Raw genomic sequence first — 22,535 nt, 5'->3', positions numbered from 1 at the left:
GTGAATGTGGGACTGCAGCCTGGTCAGCCAGCCACCTTGCGCACGGTGCCCCATTTCTTAATAGCCACCTCGCTGGGTCTGCCCATTGCCGTTCCACTCCCAGGGTCTGCCAGCTGCTACCCGGGTGCCCAGGATCTGCTCAGTGCCTCCTTGCATGCCTGGGGTGCCTTGTGTACCTGGTGTCACTGCTTCCCGTGCTGTGACCCCTCTTCACTCAGTCCCTGGACTCTGACCCACCTACTGGTCTGGATCAGTGTGTCTATTTTAACTCCTTTGTTGTCAGACTTCCATACAGTTCTATTTTCTTTCAGTTTTGCTTGTTACTTTGTTTCTGAATTGTTGTTGTCCTTATTTTGGTTGTTCGAGGAGGCACAGTGTTTCTACCTATGCCTCCATCTTGGCCAGAAGTTTTTTTTTCTTTCTTTTTGACAATACTTAAAAATACAGTGTTATACCTTACTGGTTAGCAGAGTCTTCTGGAGTTAAGTGGAACTGATGGAATAGATGGAATAGATGGTGGTTGGCATTATGAACATTGCTGATACTGTTCCTTAGGGAGCATGTGTATTTTTCGTGAACTTATACCACTACACATTTTTCCTGTTTTCAAACTTCTGTTGATGTTGTCATAAACCTATTTATTCTGTTTGGTTTGACAAAGAATTATAAATGAAGGCTTCTCAGGGATATTGAGAGTTTGAGATATATTTATATATGTATCAGCCTTAAAAGTCCCTTATCCATATTGAGAAGTAATTGATGACAATTACAAGACTTTCAAGACCACTAAGTCCTAAATTATGTCAGGTACTTTCAACCTATTTTCACTTTCTGATTGATATCTGATTTTCAAGTTCTGATCTCTGTACTTTCAATCATATCTTGATTATTTGACATTGATTCCTAATTGCCTCTCTTTATTGGAGACTTAACTGGTACTATTAGTGCTAGACTACATCCTGACTCCAATTAACCTCAGCGCAATGACTCAAAAAGGAAAGCACAGACCTGTTCGCCTAGCAGAAGGCACATCTGTATTTTGCTCTACTGGCACCTCTAAAGTGAGAACGTTTTGCCTAGAAATCCAGAATAATAGATGAGTCCCCAGGTCCTCATCCATTTACAAGTCAATGCATTTTATTAGGTGTATCATTCATAAAGCATTTATGTCATTACACAACTAAACAAGCATGAATGTTATTAACTTGAATCTTATGAATTTCAGGTTCTTGGATCTCTTAGCTTTAGTTCCATACAGTGATTGAGTTAAGAAAAAGTGACTTGTGAATTTATTTTCATCACCTTGCTAGGTCAAACAAATAAACAAAAGGCTTTTTTTTACCACGTCATCTGAGAACTAATAGGAAAACAATGCCTTCACCACATAGCTGTTTAGAAAGCATTTCATATGTAATGAAGAATATTTTACACTGCATTAAAAGCTCATCAAAGATTTTTCACAGATCCATGTTCTTAAAAGAAATCTAATTTGTATTTTCTCCTTTGAACTTTTATATTTGAAATTGTTGGCAAATACAATACTCGCTTACCTTAGAAATGAAACACTGCTTTCAAAATGCAGGGTACACTTTCTATGCCCTGTAGCAGTAACATTCCCTGTACATTCCCTGTTTATTAATTGGTTACATGGAACTTCACTGTGCTCCATGGTTGGGATAACTGTGTGATACAGGCATACCCAGCAACTATTCTGTGGTTAAGTAGATTTTAGAAAATACTAGGTTAAGCCAAATTCATTTTTCTTAGCACTGAGTAGTAACTTCATATGTATGTGGATACCTCAAAGGGATGCAATGATGAAGAATTTTCAAATATTTTTAATTGCATAATTTTCTGGAAAGTAAAACTTGTGGGATAATTTTCAAGAATAAAATATTATACACAATAGCAAGTTAAACCATAATAACAAATTTGATATTTGAAGATATTAATGAGATATCCGTGAAGGAATTTACATCCATATACAAATCCATGAACTGCCTACCCTACAAAAATTGACAGAAGAGCTGACTTTTTCTATAAGTAATTGACACAATGTCTGAATTTAATATCTTACTGAGAAAATGACTTTTCTGCACACTGAAGGAACAAGTGGAAGTTAGAACATCTAGGTTTGAATTCTGAGCCTGCCATTTGTTAGATGATTTACCTTAACTTTATAATTAAGATAATCATAATGAAGTACAACCTAAAGTTTATATTAGATATAAAATGGGTAAAATGTTTAACATAGTTTCCAACATAATATTACCTGTAAGTGATAATTCTAGTGAATATAAAATAATTCATAATTTAAATATGAATGGTGTTCATATTACTGATTTCTCTCAAGCTTTTAAAAACATGTTTATAAATGTGTTTTTCTTATGAACCACCATTCCTATTCTTCAGGCCATGTGCCGGGAAATTCTTCTGTATACCTTTCCTCATTTCATTTCTCTTACCTGAACAACTCTTATTTTCCCCATTTATCTAATGTGTTCCCAGTCTACAATCCATTTTTCTAATAGCCTTTTCTCTAGGATGATTTATCTAACTACCTTGAAATATTTTTTACTTTCCTTTTGCTGGCACCTAATGGCTCTCTTATCTATACAATTTATTCCTTAGGCACTTACATGAAAACCTCTATTATTATTTACATTTTTCTATGCAAGTTTTCTATTTTCAACTAGATTAAAAGGTGCTTAGAAGAAACAACTCTGTCCTAAATCAGGGTATTTCCTTCTAAATGACAGGTTTTAAATAAGCATTTGCTGATTTTATTGATTACAGAGGGCCATGGATGAAAGTTAAATTCACCATTCATTATGTAGAAAGAACTTTCAGCAGATACATGCTACTAACTACTACTGATCATGATGGATAATCCTCATTGCACAAGCACTTTCTCTGGTGTTTTACATGCATATTCGGGCGTGCTGAAGGGCTAGCCAATACCTGACCCACTTTCTGGTGTGAGGAGGGTAAGAAGCCTCTTAATATTCAGCTCTTGATTCTAATCCATGTTTCCATCAGGTGATTTCTGCACTTTTTGGGAAGAAAAACCTAAGTAGAGCTAGAGGATAGCTAATGTTGGATCCTCCTTTCTAAGACCCAAGAGCCTCCAATCTCAAATTGTTGCACTAAATTATTAGAAACAGAATCCTCATGATTGAAAAGTCCATTTTGCAGTCATTGGACAAATAAAGTCTTTCTCCTTTTGTTTTGCTTTCTCTCCCAAACATGCATTCAAATTCATCTAAGTGTAAATAGTAAAAAAAATACCTAAAGAGAGAATCCTGGGGAAAAAATTCTCAACTTCATTTCCTGTATCAAAATTGGTTTTAGGTAGATGCTGAAAAATAATCTTAAGAAAGAGAATACCATTCAAAGCAGGGTGTGAACTGAAGTTCTAATAATCAACAGTGATTACATCTAAATCATTTTTCAGAATTTTATGGGAAAAAAGTTTTTTCTCCTAACTTAGCTTCTTATGGTATTATCTCTCCGTATCTTTCTTATCCCACATTCTCTTTCCCTTAAATCATACAACTATTTATTCTTTCTAGTATCCGCAGGAATCATTTTCTCTCTCCAAAATATTTCCATTTCCTCAGATTCTTTGTTTAATTCAGTAGTTCTCATTTCTTATTGTGTATCTGACTGGCTACATAATCTTCATTCTCAGTGTAAATGAAAACGAGGATCTCTTACTTAAGAATGATTAATTCTGAAGAGCACCAGCAGAGTAGTAACCCCAGCATAGGGGTGACTGTGCAACTACCCCTTGGGTCCCTGTGCAACTACCTGTGTCACACACCCATGGAGTTGCCTCTGCTGCACATCACAAACTTCTAGGAAGGATTTTTGTTTGTTTGTTTTGGTTTTTAAAAATATTTATTTATTTTGAGGCAGAGGGGAAGGGAGGGAGGAAGAGAGGGAGGGAATCATCAATGTGTGATTGATTGCTTCTCACATGCCCCCTACTGGAGACCTGGCCCGCATCCCAGGCTGGTGCCCTGACTGGGAATTGAACCCATGACCCTTTGTTTTGCAGGCCAACATTCAATCCACTGAGCTACACCAGCCAGGGCTACAAGGGTTTTTAAAAGTAATGATGCTGAGCAATCTAGATGAATTAGAGTCTAATTACTAGACCATCATTTCTGAAGGTGGAGGCCAGACATCAGTATTTTAATTTTAATTGTAAAACATTTCATTTAATTTAATGTACATCTGGGACTGAGAGCTGAACTCAAATGCTATTTCCTTGTGACTCCTCATTGTACTTATTTGTTTAATTTCCATTTCTTTCATACATTGTAATGCTCCTTAAGAGTGGGTATTATGTGTTATTAGTCTGTTCATCTTCATGACCTAGAACAATGCCTGGAGCATTGTGGAATCTACAACTGGTTATTGAGTGAATGAGTGAATGGAGATATTACTGAGACCATTTTTTTTTCAGTTTACAGAGAATAATCAAAGAGAAGAGAAAGTAAAGGCAGACATTGCATGATAAAGATAAAAAGAGAAAGCATGCTCTTAGAAGAGAATGAGATAAAGTAAAATAAGAGGTTTGAGAAATTATTTATTTTCTCATTGAACAAGATGTTGATCACACAATAGCTTCAGAAAATTTAGTATCAGGGTAATACTGGCCTCATACATAAATTAGAAAATGTTCCCTTGTCTTTTATTTTTCAGAGGGGTTTGAGAAGAATTGCTGCCTAGTCTTTGTTAAATGTTGATAGAATTCACCAGGGAAGTTATTGGTTTGGGGCCTTTTTTTGTGGGGGAGGTGTAGGTTTTAGATTACCATTTTAATCTCTGTTTGTAGAGTTCTAGTTAGATATTTTATTTCTTCTTGAGTCAGTTTTGGTAGTTGTATCTTTCTAAGAATGTGTTCATTTCACCTGAATTGTCTAATTTGTTAGTGTACCAAGTGTCCCTATAACTCTCCTATGCATCTATTTTTTTCCTGTAAGATTAATTGCAATAGTCCCTTCATTCACTTGAGACTTCTCTAGGATATTTTCCTTTTTCTTCTTCTTTTTTTTTACTGTCAGTCTAGCTAAAGATTTGTCAATTTTGTTGATCTTTTCAATGAACAGACTTTTAGTCCTAACTGGTATGGCTCAGTTGGTTGGGCATCACCACCCAAAACAAAAGGTTGCCACTGGGTTTTCAGTCAGGACACATGCTCAGGTTGGGGTACCTACAGAATGCAACTGATCAGTGTTTCTTTCCCATACCTATGTTTCTTTCCCTCTCTTTCTCTCTCCCTTCCCCTCTCTCTAAACTCAAAAATAAAATTAAAAATAATGAATTTTTGCTTCCTTTAATTCTCTCTACTATTAATCTCTCTTTATATAGATATTGATAGATACAGAGATATAGAGATATATGAGGGGGAACCAAAAATGGAATTTACTTATAAAATTTATGTATTCATTCTTACGTATTTAACTACAGTCACCTTCAAAGTACTCTCCATTTGATGCAATGCACCTATCAAGACTTTTCCCACTTTTCTGAACCACTTTTTTTCCCACTGTTTTGAACTCATTTATTTTGATACCTTTGTTTGCTTGTTTGTTTCTACCATTTTTTGTGTCACCTCTTTCACATCAGCAAAACATTTCCCTTTGAGAACTGTTTTTGTCTGGGGAAATAAAAATAGTTGCTTGGGGTGACATAGGGTGAATAGGGACTGTGGGGAGTGGGGGTCATGCTCGTTTGGTCAAAAACTGCTGAATACTCAGCACAGCAGGTGTGGGCAAGAGCACACACAAATCACCCATCATGAAGCGGGCAAATGAGTAGAAAGAGTCTTCAGGAAAAACTCACTGAAGCCCAAATGCAGCTTCACACAACAATGTCAGCTGGTACACTGACACAGATGGGTTCCTAGAACTCTCACCTAGCAGGGGAAGCCTGTACCACAAGGGGCCTGCCCTCCAGAAGATAATTTTGGGGTTTTTTTTGGGGGGGACCTTCATTCATATAACACACACACACTGTAATCATTTTTTACAGGTTTCTGTTTAGTTTGATCTTATTTTTCTAGATTTTTAAGGGATAAATAAGTTATTGATTTGATATATTTCTTCTTTTTAGTATAAGCACTTCTAATAATAAATATCCTTCTGGGTACTACTTCCTCTGTATTCAACAACTTTTGACACATCCTGCTTTTGTTTTCGATTACAGAATGGTATTTTCTAATTTCCCTTCTAAATTCCTCTGTGGCCATTTGGTTTACTGTATTATTCAATTGCTACATATTTATGAATTTGCCAAATTGATTTTTGTTATGAATTTTCAATTCCATCACATGGTCAATACACAAAACTGCTTTTTTTTAGAATAAGCCCATAGTTTCCTGTAGTACTTACAACCTTGACCAAGAATGCTGTCTGCCCTCTTCAAGGCCATTGTCGAAATGGGGAGTAGATGGTAATAGCAACAGGGTAAATTGATACGCCACAGAGGTCTTCTAGCAAAAGTCTGCAGGTTTTCTGTTCACAAAGTATTCCCCTAGTTGTTGTAACAGTTTTTTTAATTAGATTCCAGAGTTCCTAAAAAATGATTTTTAAAAATGCTGGCCAACTTATTCATGGCTTCTGTGGCTGCTTTTGTTCTGCAATAGCAGAAGTGAATGGTTGCAACTGTATTGTCCAAGGAACTAAAATATTTACCATTTAGTTTTTAAGAGAAATTTTGCCTATGCTTTAGAAATCGGTATATTGAATTTACATAAAATGTTGTTTAATGAATGCATGCCTGTGTAACTTGGTAGATAAATGGATGGATAAACAAGAAAGTATTTTACACTTATATTTTAAGATGAGGTTATCAAATGTAATGTCTGTAAGCATCTTGTGAAACAACATGTAAAAACTGAAAGTTGTACTCTCTTAAAAGACCATGATAATTCATTGATCATTTTTGGAATTGTTATTTTTACTTAGAGTTCACTATTTTAATTATGGCCAGTTAAAATCAAAACATGCTATTTGAAAACACATGTTATTATTGGAGACACATTTTTATTGTTATTATATGTTGTTATTTTTTTCTCTGGTTACATGATACATTATGTGGTCTTATTCTATCCAAAAGTGTTGCTTATTAGAGCAGTGGGATAGGCCATGATCAGATAATTATAGTGATTTGATAAGTTGTTTGTTAAAGAAATATCCATCTTGTTAACATTGCTTTTGATGTGAATGTTCTCTCACCATTAATCTCCCTTTTGAAAGCACGCCTCTCCAGTTGGTGTTCTCTTGACCATTGTAGTGCATTAGGTTCAGATCTGTCTTATTTATTTACTTTTTAGCGTTTTCTCATGTTAAGGTGTGAGTTCTATAGTTTTAAAGAGCTAACTCACCTTCCTGAAGAGGCAACGTGAGCAGCACCATTGTCCTTGCCCTTCATGTTGTTCGTTCACTAGCTTTCTACTTGTAATCAACTCATTAGCACCTAACTTGATCTTCACACTATTTGAAACCTAAGTTGCTCCATCATTAGTTATTACGCAATGCTGTTGGGATGGTGTTAGGATATAAAGGGTATGTACATAAGATTCAGAAAGTGGAAAGCAATAAATCATTCTCAGGAAAATATAAATTGCTCATTTTTAACTTTTAAGGCCCATAACTTTATTTTCATTGGACCCAATGAAAATAGGAATGCTATAAAAAAAAGGTGTTTTTTGTTTGGTCAATTGGTTTATGTCAATCCTGTCTTTGTTAAGGAAAAATTGAGTCATTAACAGCATAGATGCATAAAATATAAATACTTAAATACTGTTCTTAATTGAGGATATTGTTACCCATAAGCAGTTTGAATTTTAGCTGGTTGCCACAAAGTAATTTTTCTAAGTTTTCTGACCATAAGGGTAAACTCAGAAACAGCCTGGGCTAACTGAATATCCATATATATTTCTCCAAATGAAAGATTTGAATGCCGCAGTGTTGTAGTCCTATGATTCACCAAAATGTTCTGCAATAAGATACACAGTTGTGTTTGTGTTTCTTAGAAATGTATCCTGAAGTGATATTCCATTCTAATAACTAATGAGACAGAGTAGTCATATAAATAATACAGGATTATATGAAATAGATACAACTTTCCAGTTCATCACTACATTGGGTGTTCCATTAGAGCAGAAATTTTTAGGTATTGTTTTCTTTAGTTTTTCATTGTTATACCTCTGAAGACTATAAGAGTGCTGGTATGTGATTGGAGCTCAACATATGCTTGAATAAATACATTAGATTAGCTTTATTAATGCAGTAGCAAGAGATATTTTATAGATATCAATAAAATTATTTTGTATTTTTATGTCCTTGCTTTTGAATATCATGGATAAGATGATATATTAAGGGTTAATGAATGAAACGGATAATTTACTTCTCTAAAGATATGGGCTGAGAGGTATATGAGTTATACACTTATAATCATAAAGTTTTATTACATTTAAATCAAACATTTTGTTACCCTGAACCTTAAAACATATTTCACTTTTTTAGAACTTAATTTTAAGTTTATTCTGTGACAACTCCCCATGTAATGCAGATAAAAAATATGAGTTATTGGGTTTTTTAAAACCAGGGTTGATAGTGGAAATGCTGACAAATCCTTATTACAGATGCCAGTAGAATGAAGTGCTTTTACCTCTAGCAAATGCTGATGTCGAGATTTAAGACTGTATGAGAAAGACTGTATGAAGTTGCCCAGGAGAGTTTTATCATATTATTCATTGAACTCAATATGTGGTACAGTAATTGCTTCTGGTACAATTTTTCTTTTCTTACACGAGGTCATTATTTATCCTGTGCTGTGTGAAGCAGAGTGAGAGAGTCTAAAGGAGAGTCATAGCACGACGTAAACTACCTTGTGACACAGTGTAACTGGAGATAGGAATCGCAGCTGCAAAACTGTGTTGTACTTATCAGAATTAAATATGGGAGGAATGGTATTTGACATTGTACAGTACCATAAATACTAAAAAGATGCACTCAGACCACATAATTTTTTATGTGATAAGAAAAGTCTGTTTTAAAAATATGTATATCTAAAGACTTTTTAATCTCACAGGGATCAACAAATTTATTTGCCTATGACAGTTTTCTTACTAGGTTATAGGTGAAGAAAATCAAATTAATAGGTCAAATGGTTGCTACTAAAAGCTAGATTAATGATATTTAAATAGCATAATAATTCTTGAAATTTTGCTCTGCTTTTTACCTTGTACACACACATCCCTTCCATGCCTCATGCACTCTAGTAATCAGAAGCTTTTATCGTTTTCCCCTAGTTTTCAAATGAATATGTATGAAAAATATATCATAAGTATTTGCGGGAAAATTTTAAAATAAAGATGATGGTGATTTAACGTACAAATAGGAAAATAGGAACTTTTTTAGACACTTATGTGTTGTTACCTAATCTGAGAGATTTAAAATATGCTATTTTCATAAATTACTTACTTTTATGTTAAAACATGTATTTTTATTTGGAAAAAACATAAGTTGTGATATAGAAAATGAATTTTCTGGATTATGTATTTACTTCTACATTGTTGTCTTGATTGTTTGAATAAATGTAGAATGAAGTTTGCACGCAGCATAGACCAATGGCTAATCTTAGTTGACTGAAAAAAAATAATAAATTCATACAGTACACATTAAGCTGTTTAATGAGCTATGTGCAATTATGCATTCACATGAGGTTCAGAAAAGTTCACTAGGAATCATTTAATGTGGGGATTATAATGTGGTAGTAAGTGGTCTTTCGGTCTGACTCCCTGAATTGTGTGCTACCTGTTGTTAAGATTAGGCAAAATACTTAGTGCCCTTGTCCTCAGTTACTTCATCTGTAAAATAGAAATAATAATATTACCGACCACACATGGTTCGAATGAGGAATAAATAAATTAATCCAAGAAAAGCACTCAGACTAGGCCCTGGCATAAAATAAGTGCTTGGAAGATATTAGATGATGTTATTAGTGTAGGAGCTTAACAAATAGCTAATGTTTGTGACTTTTAAATTGAAAGTATATACATTCATTTATTTATAAATCGTAAAATAACTGAAACCAAAGTATGAGGTCAATAGAATTCATCTATGGTACCAACATGCTTCTTTTGATTCTCATTCCACCAGCCCTAAATTCTCAGGCTATCTTCAGCAGGTGAAAATGCTGTGTTCTTACAGCAATTCTCTAATTGCTGTAGAGAATTCTCAATTCTCTAACCCTCTGCTCATGGGTTAAGTACCTGAGGATTTGTTACTATACTAGAACCACACAGGGGAACCAACCTCTCATAATTTTTTTCTTCAAGTTTCTTTGTTTTCCCCAGTTGACCAGAGCAATACAATTCCATTTAATTCACTATTCAGTCATTTTATTTGTAAGCCTGCTCTTTGCCTGGTGATGCCTTATACTACTGATGAAAATTTAAGTAATTGTCTTGCCACATAGATGGTGCAAGTCTAGTTCAGGAGATATACATCTAAATCTTACTATTCAATATGGTAATTATCATGGTAAAAGAATTAAAAAATTGTGTGGGATAAGCAGAAAAAAGAGACACGTGAACACGCCTGAAGTGTAAATGCTCAGCACAGGAAAGCTGTTTGGTGACAGTAATTCCTCTTTCCAACGTTACAAGGATATTTGAGCTGTGATCAGTGGAATCATGTTCACTTGAAAGACTAGAGGAGACTGCAAGGAGCAGAGGAGACATGGATATAATAGCTCCTAAGGTGCAAGAGTGTCGTCCCTGTCACATTTGTAGTACTCTGTGTACCTCTGGGGATTCAAGTTCACAAGGGATCACACAGCACACAAACAGCAGAAAGGATCCTAACTGTTCTTTACCTTATGGCAAACCTAAATATCTAGCTTTGAATTTAGTTACAGATTAATTTCGGATTTTTAGGTGTTTGGCACAATTGTATTAAAAAATTTAGCATATATGGACATTTTACAAATGATCTGATGATATAGAATGTAATATAAAATAGTAGGAAAAGTATGTATCCTAGAATTTAAATAACCTCAATTAAAATCTCTTATTTTCCTCTTTACAGCTGTCTGTATCTCTTCATAACTATATGGCCTGAGAAAATTATTTAACCTTTCTTGAAAAATGACCTCTATAAGTACAGTCCTAATCAGCATACTGTTGTCTGTGTCTATGAGTTATTTTGTTATTGTTGTTTTTTAGTTTGTCTAATTCCTTCACAGACGGCTGTTCTCTCTCTGGATCAGTCCAGTGTCACATTGGTCTCAGGGATTTTTACTGCTGTGTTTTGGCCTGAAATGCCCTTCATTCGGATTTCTAAGTGGCTAGACACTTGGTCTTTTTTTCTTAAATTTTACCTCATTTCTCATCTCCTCAGAAAATAATTCCACACCTACTATTCAATTGTGCCTTATCCTGCCAAGTGTCTTGTGGTTGTTGTGTATCCTGTTGCTCTGTTTATGTTTCCCTACTATTACTGACATCTAAGGTTATGCGTTCTGTTTGTTCAGGCACCTGTTACTGGTTTTCTTCTCCGTATCATGAACTTCATGACTAGGGGTTCTTTTTTAATATAAGGGAGGCTGCCTCGTAATAAGTGGCTTATAAAATGTCATATGAATGCACATGTTCTTGATAAATACTAGCATTTTAAAATGTATTCTAAAATTAGCCACTACTTTTTCTCCTATAATTACCTATAGTAATAATTTTCGTGGTGGTTAGAAAAAATGTAATAATGTATATCAAAGAATATACTCCAGTTCTTAGTACATGGTAGGTAATTAGACAATGACTTTTACTTTATTCTTCCATCAGTACATTTCACTGTAATATAGCACACAAGATATTGGTTAAATGGTATAAATCAAATTGGGGTGTTGTAATGATGGTGAAAGTATATTCATATATATTATATATTTCTATATAGGTATATCTACATGTATCATGTAGTATATAGTATGCCATATTATATATTATATGTGAAATAAGCTATATAGTGAGGATATATAGCTTTGTGTTTAATTATAAGGTAAAATTATTATAGTTGAATATTATTTTGCACAGCACATATATTCCTAAGTATCTGCCTTATCAGTATTTCAAACTATGAATTTCAATTAGAAAAATACCATTGATTCATATAATAAATAAAGGTGAAAATTTTTAAGGAAAGCTATTATTCTGATGGTAAGTTTCATGATTAATTGATACCTTCTACCTTCATGTTCACTGTTCCCAGGAAGAACCCTATGTCCTTTTTAAGAAGTCTGACAAACCACTCTATGGGAATGATCGATTTGAGGGCTACTGCATTGACCTTCTCAGAGAGTTATCTACAATCCTTGGCTTTACATATGAAATTAGACTTGTGGAGGATGGGAAATATGGAGCCCAGGATGATGCCAATGGACAATGGAATGGAATGGTCCGTGAACTAATTGATCATGTAAGTCCCTTTTCTCATTAATTATTACTTTTGGTAGATTGCCAAAAGATTTACTGAAATTTTTTTTGATGGTCAAGGATTAATAATGTCAAGCAGCAATAATATATTTTAATTATGTATTTCCTTCAACAATTTTATTCAAAGTGTATGTTATGTTTGTCATCACATATAAGGAATCAAATAGAGATGTATAGTTCTATTACAGAGAGAGCTCTGTCTTAAATTTAGTATTTAGTTATTTTGGTATCTTGAAGTATTAGCTCTTAATTTATAAAATAGAATGTGGTTTTCCAACACTGAATTTTCTTTTCACCTTTATAATGCTAACTTTCTATTCAACAGAGAGAATGGTTATACAAATCTAAATTTCATGATAAAAATTCTATATGAGGATAGGATTTTTTTATATTTTTAGAGATAAGGGAAGTCTGCATGAAGAGAACACAAGATAAGATACTACATAAAAATAAAGCAAGAATGTTAAGCATATTTAGTTAGGAGAATAGACATTTTATGTTTTTTAATTAAATAAACCTCAGCAAGGAGCTGCTTCTTTACCAAAAACACATTATTTCATAATGTCTAAGCCAATAGTGTTAAATCACCTTTGATATAAACTCTTATCTTTTAAATATTAGAACATTTTATTTACTTTTTGTTTTGTAACACTGAAGTCTATTTTGCCATTTTTTATAATATTAGGGCATAACATTTTTGCTAATAATTCTACAAAATAATGTTCTTTTAAAAACATTGTGAACTATAAATGAAAATTCTTACCTGTGAAAGTAGCAAAAATAGGCAATTTTCAATGCATTTTGAAAATACTTTATTAATTACAAAGTTCATTATATAAATAAGGGCACGAGGGAGTGAATAATATATTATTATTGTTTAAATTTTATTTATTTATCTTTAGAGAGATAGGAATGGAAGGAGAGAGGAAGAGAGACATCAATGTGCGGTTCGATGTTTCTCACACACACCCTTCTCACACACCCCTACAGGGGACTTGGTGCACAGCCCAGGCATGTGCCCTAACTGGGAATTGAACTGGCAATCCTTTGGTTCGCAGGCTGGCACTCAGTCCACTGAGCCACGAAAGCCAGGGGTGAATAATATGGTAATAATAATTTATATCTCTAATTTTTTTAATACAGTACCTGATATTTAGTAATCAATAAATGCATATATAATAAGTCCAAACTTTGTCTTCTTACTTAGTTTGTATTCCTTCTATAGTACTTATGAAAATCTTTACCGAGGACTAAAAACTAAAATATTTAGACACTGTGACAATGAGAAAAATGTAGGGATTATAGTTGGTATTGCTGATAATTTTGAGTTGAGTCCTAGTCAGTGAAATTAGTGTTAAGTTTTAATGTAAAGTGTGTACATTGGACCCTTTGGTGTTTGAATATTTCAGTGCTTTCCTACCTAAAGGACCTATGACTTGTGAATGCTTTCTTTATATTAGATTAATTAGACCTAGGGAGGAATTACTAGAAAATCAAATTGACTGTTAGATTTGCAATAGGTGAGAAAATGGGAAAATATATCCAGGATATCAGCAAAGCAGGGTACCTAATTTTTTAAAATTAGTACTTAATATGTTTTTTACTAAAATAAATAATTATAGCAAAAATCAAAATACTTTTGGACTTCCTTATACTTATCTTATGGTTTAACAGTGTATGTCAAATTTGGGTTTTATATAAGATTAAATGTGAAGAGATTTATTTTCATTGCTTAAATCCTATAAAACCTTAATCCAGCATTTCTCAAATACATCTTTTAAAAACATAAAAATCACCCAGAAACTCATTACTTGGTACATTTCATGAAATCTTAATAGCATGTGTCCTCCTACAGAGGAAGTAAGGGAACAATCTATGCAGTTTTTCCTTTATATATATAACCTATTCTCTTTAATATTTTAACTCTATAAAGTCTTTGCATCAGGCTAAGCAGCAGGTGAACGTTTATCATAATGAAGTGAACTGAGCGATTCTATTTGAAGTTTGTTGGGAAGCTGTAAAAGTTGATAATTTTGTGAGTCATCAAAATGATTAAAATCTATATATCTATTTTGCCATTTCAGTTCACTACGCCTTGGTATTGTGGTATATACTTGGAAGTATTAATTTGGTTCAAATATCCTGAAAATAACTAGGAGATACATACAATTGCAGAAAGTGTTCAGCATTCTAGAATACTTATTGAAAAAATGACACAAATGCTTCACAGTGGTTGACAGAAAATGTAAAACTCAAGAACCCTGCTCCTTAAAGTATATGCTACATATTTGCCTAGTGCTTATATTCTTATGTGGTCTTCAATAACCCCAGTGACAATGTATTTTTAAGGGCCAATTAAAGAAATAAACAGTGACATGTTTCCTCTTAAAATGAAATAATTATAACAGTTATAATATTTTATAAAATATTTTTGAAGTTTTTCATTCTTAAAAGTGAGTTTATCTGTTGAACCTGATATAGTTGAAATGAGTTCACAGAAACTTGCTATTCCATTCCTGGTATTAAGTTGGACATAAATTGTACTTGTAGCTTTCTTTGGGTTACATTATTCCTTATGGCTAATAACTCATTTATGGGGTCACGAGACAACTGTTGGATGTTATTTATAAAGCCAAGTAGAGTTATTCACCACATGAAGGAAAACACCTAAAGTGTAATAACCTAGCAACACATATTATTATGGGTCTGCTCAAAGAAGGCAACAGCAGTTAAATTACTTTCTAATCTTTGGTGATGCCTGCCTTGGCAGTGGAACACTTCAGGAAGATTTATGGTGGTACACGTCCACACATGAGTTAATAAAGCGGCGTGCAAATAAAATAGACCTCAGATCTGTTCCAACCTTCCAGTTTTACACCTACCAATCTAGTGAGAACTCTTGCTGCGTCATTGTTTTTATTATGGGCTTCCTATCTCTCCTTTAGGAATCCAAGTATACATTATTGTCAGATCCTTATTTTATTATTAATATCTTTCAAAGCTTTCCCATTCAAAGCATTGCAGAGATACTGAAAGATTGCAATATAAAATTCCAAGTACTCCTGTTAACCTTCCATTTCTTTTCTGTTGCACTCTGACCCCTAGTAGTCCATGCACTCCTTTAGCTCTTTCACCTTGTCTCCTAGTTTAAGCTCACTTTTTGGGTTCTGGGTTGGGCCCTTGCTCCACAAGGCCTTTCCTTAATGTCTCACTCATTTAAAGAGCTGTGTTTCGAACACTTGTAGAACTACTACTTCTGTCACAGACACACTCCTTGTTACTTGAAGCTCCTTGCCTTTTTATCTTTCACACTGAATAAGCCCTTGCTGGAGGAAACTTAAGTCAGTGGTTCGCTGGAGCATCTCTGACCTATTGTCGTAATGCTATTACAGTGTGTGAGGGGAGAGGAAGTACTCACACCCCACAGACCTACAGTTACAACTGGCATATGCAAAGGTGGGAATTTGGGTGTCATCTATCTATTTATTCAATGTATCATCTATATTTCTATCTCTCATTTATCTGTCTATCATCTATCTGTCTATCATCTATGCTGTGTATTCCGGGGAAAGGTATTGATGCTGTCTTAGGGTCAGTTTTCTCACATGTGTAATGGGAAAAATGATACCTCAGAGCATGATGGTGCAGACTGAATGTTAATGTCTGGGAGTGTGGCAGCACTGTAGGCCTTTTTAACTTAGTCACATGCATCAGTGGGACAGCAGAGGTGGGGGACAGATACAGGAGACACAGCAAAGGGAAGAAGGACAATGACACAAAGAAAGACTAATTTAAATGTTGGCGTACCTCACTTTAAATTAGTGATGCTGATCTCACTGTAGGTTTCATGACTTACTATGTGAAAAGCTCTTCACATAGGTGGTACTCTGATGTACGCAGATGCAGAGTTTAAAAAAAAACAAAAAAAAAAAACCCCAACCTCATGTCAAAAAACTACTGTGTAACTAACCTGGTATGCAGTTATAGAAACTAAATTTACTTCTACAGCTAAGGAATTTACACATATTTGAAAAGCTGACTCTCATGTAGGACCTGGATGTATTACACAGATCGTAGTGTGTTGCTTGGCAAATTGAAACACCTGAGACCAGTAATCGTTGCTGATTATTATTATTATCATTATCATTATTATAAAAACTGCTACTACTACTATTACTGTTACCATATCCAAAGGGTCCTGAATATTTTCTTTTTTGCTGCCTTATCTTTATTATTAAATACTATGAGTTAGTTCACCAAATTACTATTGAATCATGATTATATATATTCAAAACAAATAATTCATTATATGTGTGACATATCAGAGCAAAATGGCAACTTTTGTCCTTAAAGCAGAAATGAACAATTTTTATTTTATTTTTAAATTATATTTTATTGATTATGCTATTAGAGTTGTCCCAATTATCCTCTTTTGCCCCCCTCCACCCAGCACCTCGACTCCCTCAGATAATCCCCACACCATTATTCACACCATGAGTCATGTGTACAAGTTCTATGGCCACTCCATTTCTTATGCTGTACTTGGCATCCCCATGGCTATTCTGTAACTACCTATTTGTATGTATTAATCTTCTTACCTTGTCACCCATTCCCCCACCCCCAGCTCCCATCTGGCAACCATCAAAAAGCTCTCTGTATCCATGATTCTGTCTCTGTTCTTGTTTCCTTAGTTTGTTTTTAGATGCAATTGTTGATAGATATGTATTTATTGCCATGTTATTGTCCATACTTTTGATTTTTTTCTTAAATAAGTACCTTTAAATTTTCATATATGACTAGCCTTGGCTGGTGTGGCTCAGTGGCCGAGTGCCAGCTTGTGAATCAAAGGGTCACGTGTTCGATTCCCAATCTATGTACGGCACATGCCTGGCTTGCAGGCCCTGTCCCCAGTAGGGGGCACAGGAGAGGCCAGCACGCATTGGTTCCTCTCCCTTCCTTACCCTCTCTAAAAATAAATAAATAAAATCTTGTTTAAAACTTCATATAATTACAGCTTGGTGGATGAACTCCTTTAGTTGTTTACTTGTCTGGGAAGCTCTTTATCTGCCCTTCAATTCTAAGTGATAGCTTTGCTGGGTAGAGTAATTTTGACTATCGGTCCCTGCTTTTCATGATTTTAATATTTATTGGCAATCCCTTCTAGCCTGCAAAGTTTGAGAAATAAGCTGATAGTCTTATACAAATTCCCCTGCAGGTAACTAACTGCTTCTCTTGTGTTGCTTTGTCTTTAACCTTTGGCATTTTAATTATGACGAGTCTTGGAGTGGGCCTCTTTGCATCCATCTTGTTTAGGGCTCTCTGTGCCTCCTGGACTTGCATGTCTATTTTCTTCACCAAATCAGGGAAGTTTTCTTCCATTGTTTTTTCAAGGAGATTTCTAATTTTTTGCTCTTTCTCTTCTCTCTCTGGCACAACTGTGATGCGAATGTCAGACTACTTGCAGTTGTCCCAGAGGCTGCTTACACTATCCTTTTTATTTTATTTTATTTTCCTTTTTTTTTCTTCTCGTTGTTCTGATTGGTTGTTTCTTGCTTCCTTATATTCTAAATCATTGATCTGATTTTCAACTTCATCCATACTACTGTTGTTTCCCTGTAAATTATTCTTTCTTCAATGAGTGTATCCTTCGTTTCTAACTGGACCTTTTTCATGCTGTTGAGGTCCTCACTATGTTTTTTAGCATCCTTATAACAAGTGTTTTGAGCTCTGCATCTTCTAAATTGTGTATGTCCATTTTTTTTAGTTATTTTTCTGGAGTTTTGATCTGTTCTTTGAATTAGGCCATGTTTCTTTGTCTTCTCCTGTTGGCAGCCTCCCTGTGTTTGTTTCTATGTATTGGGTAAAGCTACGATGACTCCCTGACTTGGTAGCATGGCATAATATAGTAAGTGTCCTGTAAGATACAATGGCACAGCCTGCCCTATCACCCAAGCTAGGTAATCAGGGTGTGCCCATTGTGTGGGCTGAGTACACCCTCCTCATATAGTTGAGTTCTGATTGCTGTTGGTAAGCCAATGGGAGGGATTTATTCAGGCCAGTCAGCTGCAAGGATTGGCTGTGACCACTGACTAACACCCTCTGCCCTCTGTGGAGGATCAGCTATGCAGGGGGAGGGTGGTGGTGTTCTGGTCTGGACTATAGCTATCCACTGGTATACAGCCTCTAGGCTTTCCCGGGTGGTTCAGGTGAAGGTCAGCCCCCATCTGTGTTCTCCCTGGGATACCCTGCATGAGCTGTAAAGCAATCTGAGATCACCCCTACTTGTGCTGAGCTTGGAGGTTCCCAGGTGAAGCCAAGCTGGGGATCTAGGCTGGCTGCTGCAAGTGCCAGGCCTAGGGCCACTTAGTTAAAAGTATGGGGGCTGGGGACTTACTGAGGTTGACTGTTGCTTATGTGAAAGGCTTTAGAACATTGTAAAACATGAGCCATTCGTATTGTAGTTATAGTTAAAAGCTTGGGTGGACCCATAAGTTAGGTGGAACAGAATCTCAGGGAATCTCCAGGACTGGACAAACTGTGTTAGCCAGGTTGATGGAGTCTCAGAGATGGTGTGGACTCTGTGGCTTTGTAGGGGGAGGGCTCAGAAAAGGGACAATGGCCTCCACCAGCCTTACTGTCTTAGAGAAAGCAGTCTCCCAAATCTCTCATCTTGATGCCACACACTTCATTTTCTCCCTGTATGCCACTGGTGCCTTTCAAGCTGCTACCCCAGTGCTGGTGCTTAGAGGGAATGAGTATGAGTAAGTTCATGTGTGACTTCTTTAAGAGGAACTGCTTGGGACTCCAGAGGTTTCTTTCCCTGACTCAATTCCACTGGTTTTTGCAGCCAGAATTTATAGGAACTTATCTTCCTGGCACTGGAACTGTGGTTTGGGGAACCTGGCATTGGTCTGGGTCTCCTTACTCCTGAGATATCCCTCCCATATTTCTATTCATCATGTGTGGGTGTGGGAACAGCCCAATCTGTGTCTCTGCCTGTCCTACCAGTGTGGATGGACATGGATTCTTTTATTCTGTAGTTTTCAGACTTATATTCAACTCAATTTCTGATGGTTCTGAGTGATGGTTGTTCTATAGTTTTTTTGTAATCTTGATGTGGTTTGCAAGGAGGTGAGCTGTGCTTACCTAAGCTGCTATCTTTTTTTTTATAATTAATTTTATTTAGTTATTTTTCAAGTACAGTTTTTTGTCTATTTTTCCCATCCCAGCCTCCCCTGCCCCTTGCTCCCCACCTCCCTCCCATTTCCACCCCCCTTAGTTCTCGTCCCTGTGTCCTTCCTATTTGTTCCTCCAAATCCCTCCCCTCTTTTCCCCTTAACTTCCCTTCCTTCTCCCCTCTGGTCACTATCCCCTTGTTCTCTATTTCAGTGTCTTTGTTTGTTTTTTTTTTTTCTGCTTGCTTGTTTGTTTTGTTGTTTAGCTTCCTGTTAAAGGTGAGATCATATGGTATTTGTCTTTCAGCACCTGGCCTATTTCACTCAACATAATGCTTTCCAGTTCCATCCATGTTGTTGCAAAAGGTAGTAGTTCCTTCTTTCTCTCTGCAGCATAGAATTCCATTGTGTATATGTACCACAATTTTTTGATCCATTCATTTACTGATGGGCACCTAGGTTGCTTCCAGCTCTTGGCTATTGTAAATTGTGCTGCTATGAACATTGTGGTGCATAGGTTCTTTGATATTGATGTTTTAGGATTCTTAGGATATAATCCCAGCAGTGGAATTGCTGGGTCAAAAGGCAGGTCAATTTTTATTTTTCTGAGAAAATTCCATACTGTTTTCCATAATGGTTGTACCAGTCTGCAATCCCACCAACAGTGAACTAAGGACCCCTTTTCCCCACAACCTCTCCAACATTTGTTGTTTGTTGCTTTGTTTATGATAGCCATCCTGACTGGTGTAAAGTGGTATCTCATTGTGGTTTTAATTTGCATCTCTCTGATAGCTAATGATATTGAGCATCTCTTCATGTGTCTCTGAATGTTCTGTATGTCCTCCTTGGAGAAGTGTTTGTTCAAGTCCTTTTCCCATTTTTTAATTGGGTTGGGTGTCTTCTTAGAGTGGAGTCATGTAAGTTCTTTGTATGTTTTGGAGATTAAACCTTTGTCTGAGGTATCATTGGCAAATATGTTTTCCCATACAGTTGGTTGTCTTGCTAATTTAATACTGTTTTCTTTAGCCATGCAGAAGCTTTTTATTTTGATGAGATCCTATTTGTTTATTCTTTCCTTTACATTCCTTGCTCTAGGGGACATATCAGTAAAGAAGTTGCTGCGTGAAATATCTGAGATTTTCTTGCCAATGTTCTCCTCTAAGACTTTAATGGTGTCACGACTTACATTTAAGTCTTTTATCCACCTTGAATTTATTTTGGTGTATGGTGTAAGTCTGTGCTCAGGTTTCATTTTTTTGCACGTAGCTGTCCAGTTCTCCCAACACCATTTGTTGAAGAGGCTGTCTTTACTCCACTAAGCTGCTATCTTAACCAGAAATCCAAAAATGAACAATTTTAAAGCCATATTTTTAGTCTCTTTACATCCTTAGAACTGAGTAGATTAGACTATGAGAAGTGTATTATTTTTAAAGATATATTTAAGCTTAGCTCTTTTAGTGGTGCCAAAGAACTTTAGAATTCCTTTTTGTGCTTAAAGAGACTTGTGTTTTAATATCATTACTATTTGCGGTTGGTCAGACAATGTATTAGTTAATAAAAGCTTTAATTTTCTTTTTTAATGAGGCTCCTTTTTATAACTTTAAGTGCTGTGAAATTTTAAAAACAAACAAACAAAAACTTGGTCATCTGAAAGTGTAAAAATGTGCAAGAAAGAACTGTTTCGGTTTATAAAACAACTATGGCAAACTCGGAGGTCTGTGGGGATCTGCTCTTATTTTACATGACTTTACAGAGGACTGCTGATGCTATGGTTTTCCTGCTGCATGAATGCTTCCCTGCATGCTTCCTTAGTATTGCAATTGGTATTTAACACTATCAAGCTTTTTATGATCCATAGATGAGCCTTAGAAGACCTCACTATACTTTGCTTGTGCCTCTTGATTGCACTTTTATTGTATTCTAGGGAAGAAATCAAACATTTGTTTTTCAGGAGACTTAAAAAGGTTCCAGGTAATAATACAAAAATGGAAAGGCTAATTCAAAAACCAGTTTCTACTAAATGGGAATTGACATGCACCATATCTTTGAATTTTGATAGCATGTTGTCTCAATTTTGCACAGTAGTGGAAGCATTTTAATATTTTCAGAAAAAAATTGAAGAACAATAATATTATAATTGGGGGGATTATAGCAAAGATAACTAGAAAATAGAAATACAAGTTTATTTATAATTTTCTATGACCCCAAATGGCAACTGTAAAATACTGCAGGTAATGTGGAAGTCTCTTACCATAAAATTTCTCAGTTCAGTAATTTTCCAAATCAAGCACAAAAGATAGAATTGCATTATTCTCATGCTTCCCCATATGTCAACAAAAAAGCACTCAAACCTTTAGAAAATAATTTATAACAGTTATTTGAACCAAAATTCTTGAGGACATGTCCAGGAACAAAATTTCAACTGATGATAAAAATGCTCTGGAAAATGGTACTTTCCCAGTTCATTTTATGAATTTAGAATCAAAGGAGAAAACATAAGGAAGGCTTAAGAAATCTATTGGTGGAAGATTAAGGGAGCAAGAAAAAGCAAAGCAGCAAAATCTCTATTGACTGAATAAAAAGTACAATGAAGAAACTCATATTTCTTTTACACTGGTGGATACAAGATAGTTAATAATGAACATTTACAGCACGCAGAGATGGTATGTGGGGAACTAGATGATGATGAGCGGTTTCATGGTCTTGTGCTGTGGTAGTCATGTAGTCTGGTGCCTTTGGCTATGTCTTTGAGGGACTGGAAAAGACAATTACCCTGAGATTTCAAAAGTATGTTACCCTAGATGTGTAAGAGCCATAGACAGGGATCATTTAAGGGAGCTATAGGCCTGGGA

General features: G+C 35.4%; 1 protein-coding gene across 1 annotated transcript in view; it reads left to right on the top strand.

The window, feature by feature from the left end:
* Positions 1-22,535, top strand: part of GRIK2 (glutamate ionotropic receptor kainate type subunit 2) — a 592,671-nt gene that overhangs the window by 409,771 nt on the left and 160,365 nt on the right. The window contains exon 11 of the mRNA XM_037135552.2: positions 12,285-12,491. Within this exon, the coding sequence (XP_036991447.1) occupies positions 12,285-12,491 (207 nt within the window). The remainder of the gene's footprint in view (positions 1-12,284; positions 12,492-22,535) is intronic.

The sequence above is a fragment of the Artibeus jamaicensis genome, unplaced genomic scaffold (genome assembly GCF_021234435.1).
Source record: "Artibeus jamaicensis isolate MK-2021 breed Jamaican fruit bat unplaced genomic scaffold, CSHL_Jam_final contig_387, whole genome shotgun sequence".
Taxonomy (NCBI): domain Eukaryota; kingdom Metazoa; phylum Chordata; class Mammalia; order Chiroptera; family Phyllostomidae; genus Artibeus; species Artibeus jamaicensis.
This window is presented reverse-complemented; position numbering and strand designations above follow the sequence as displayed.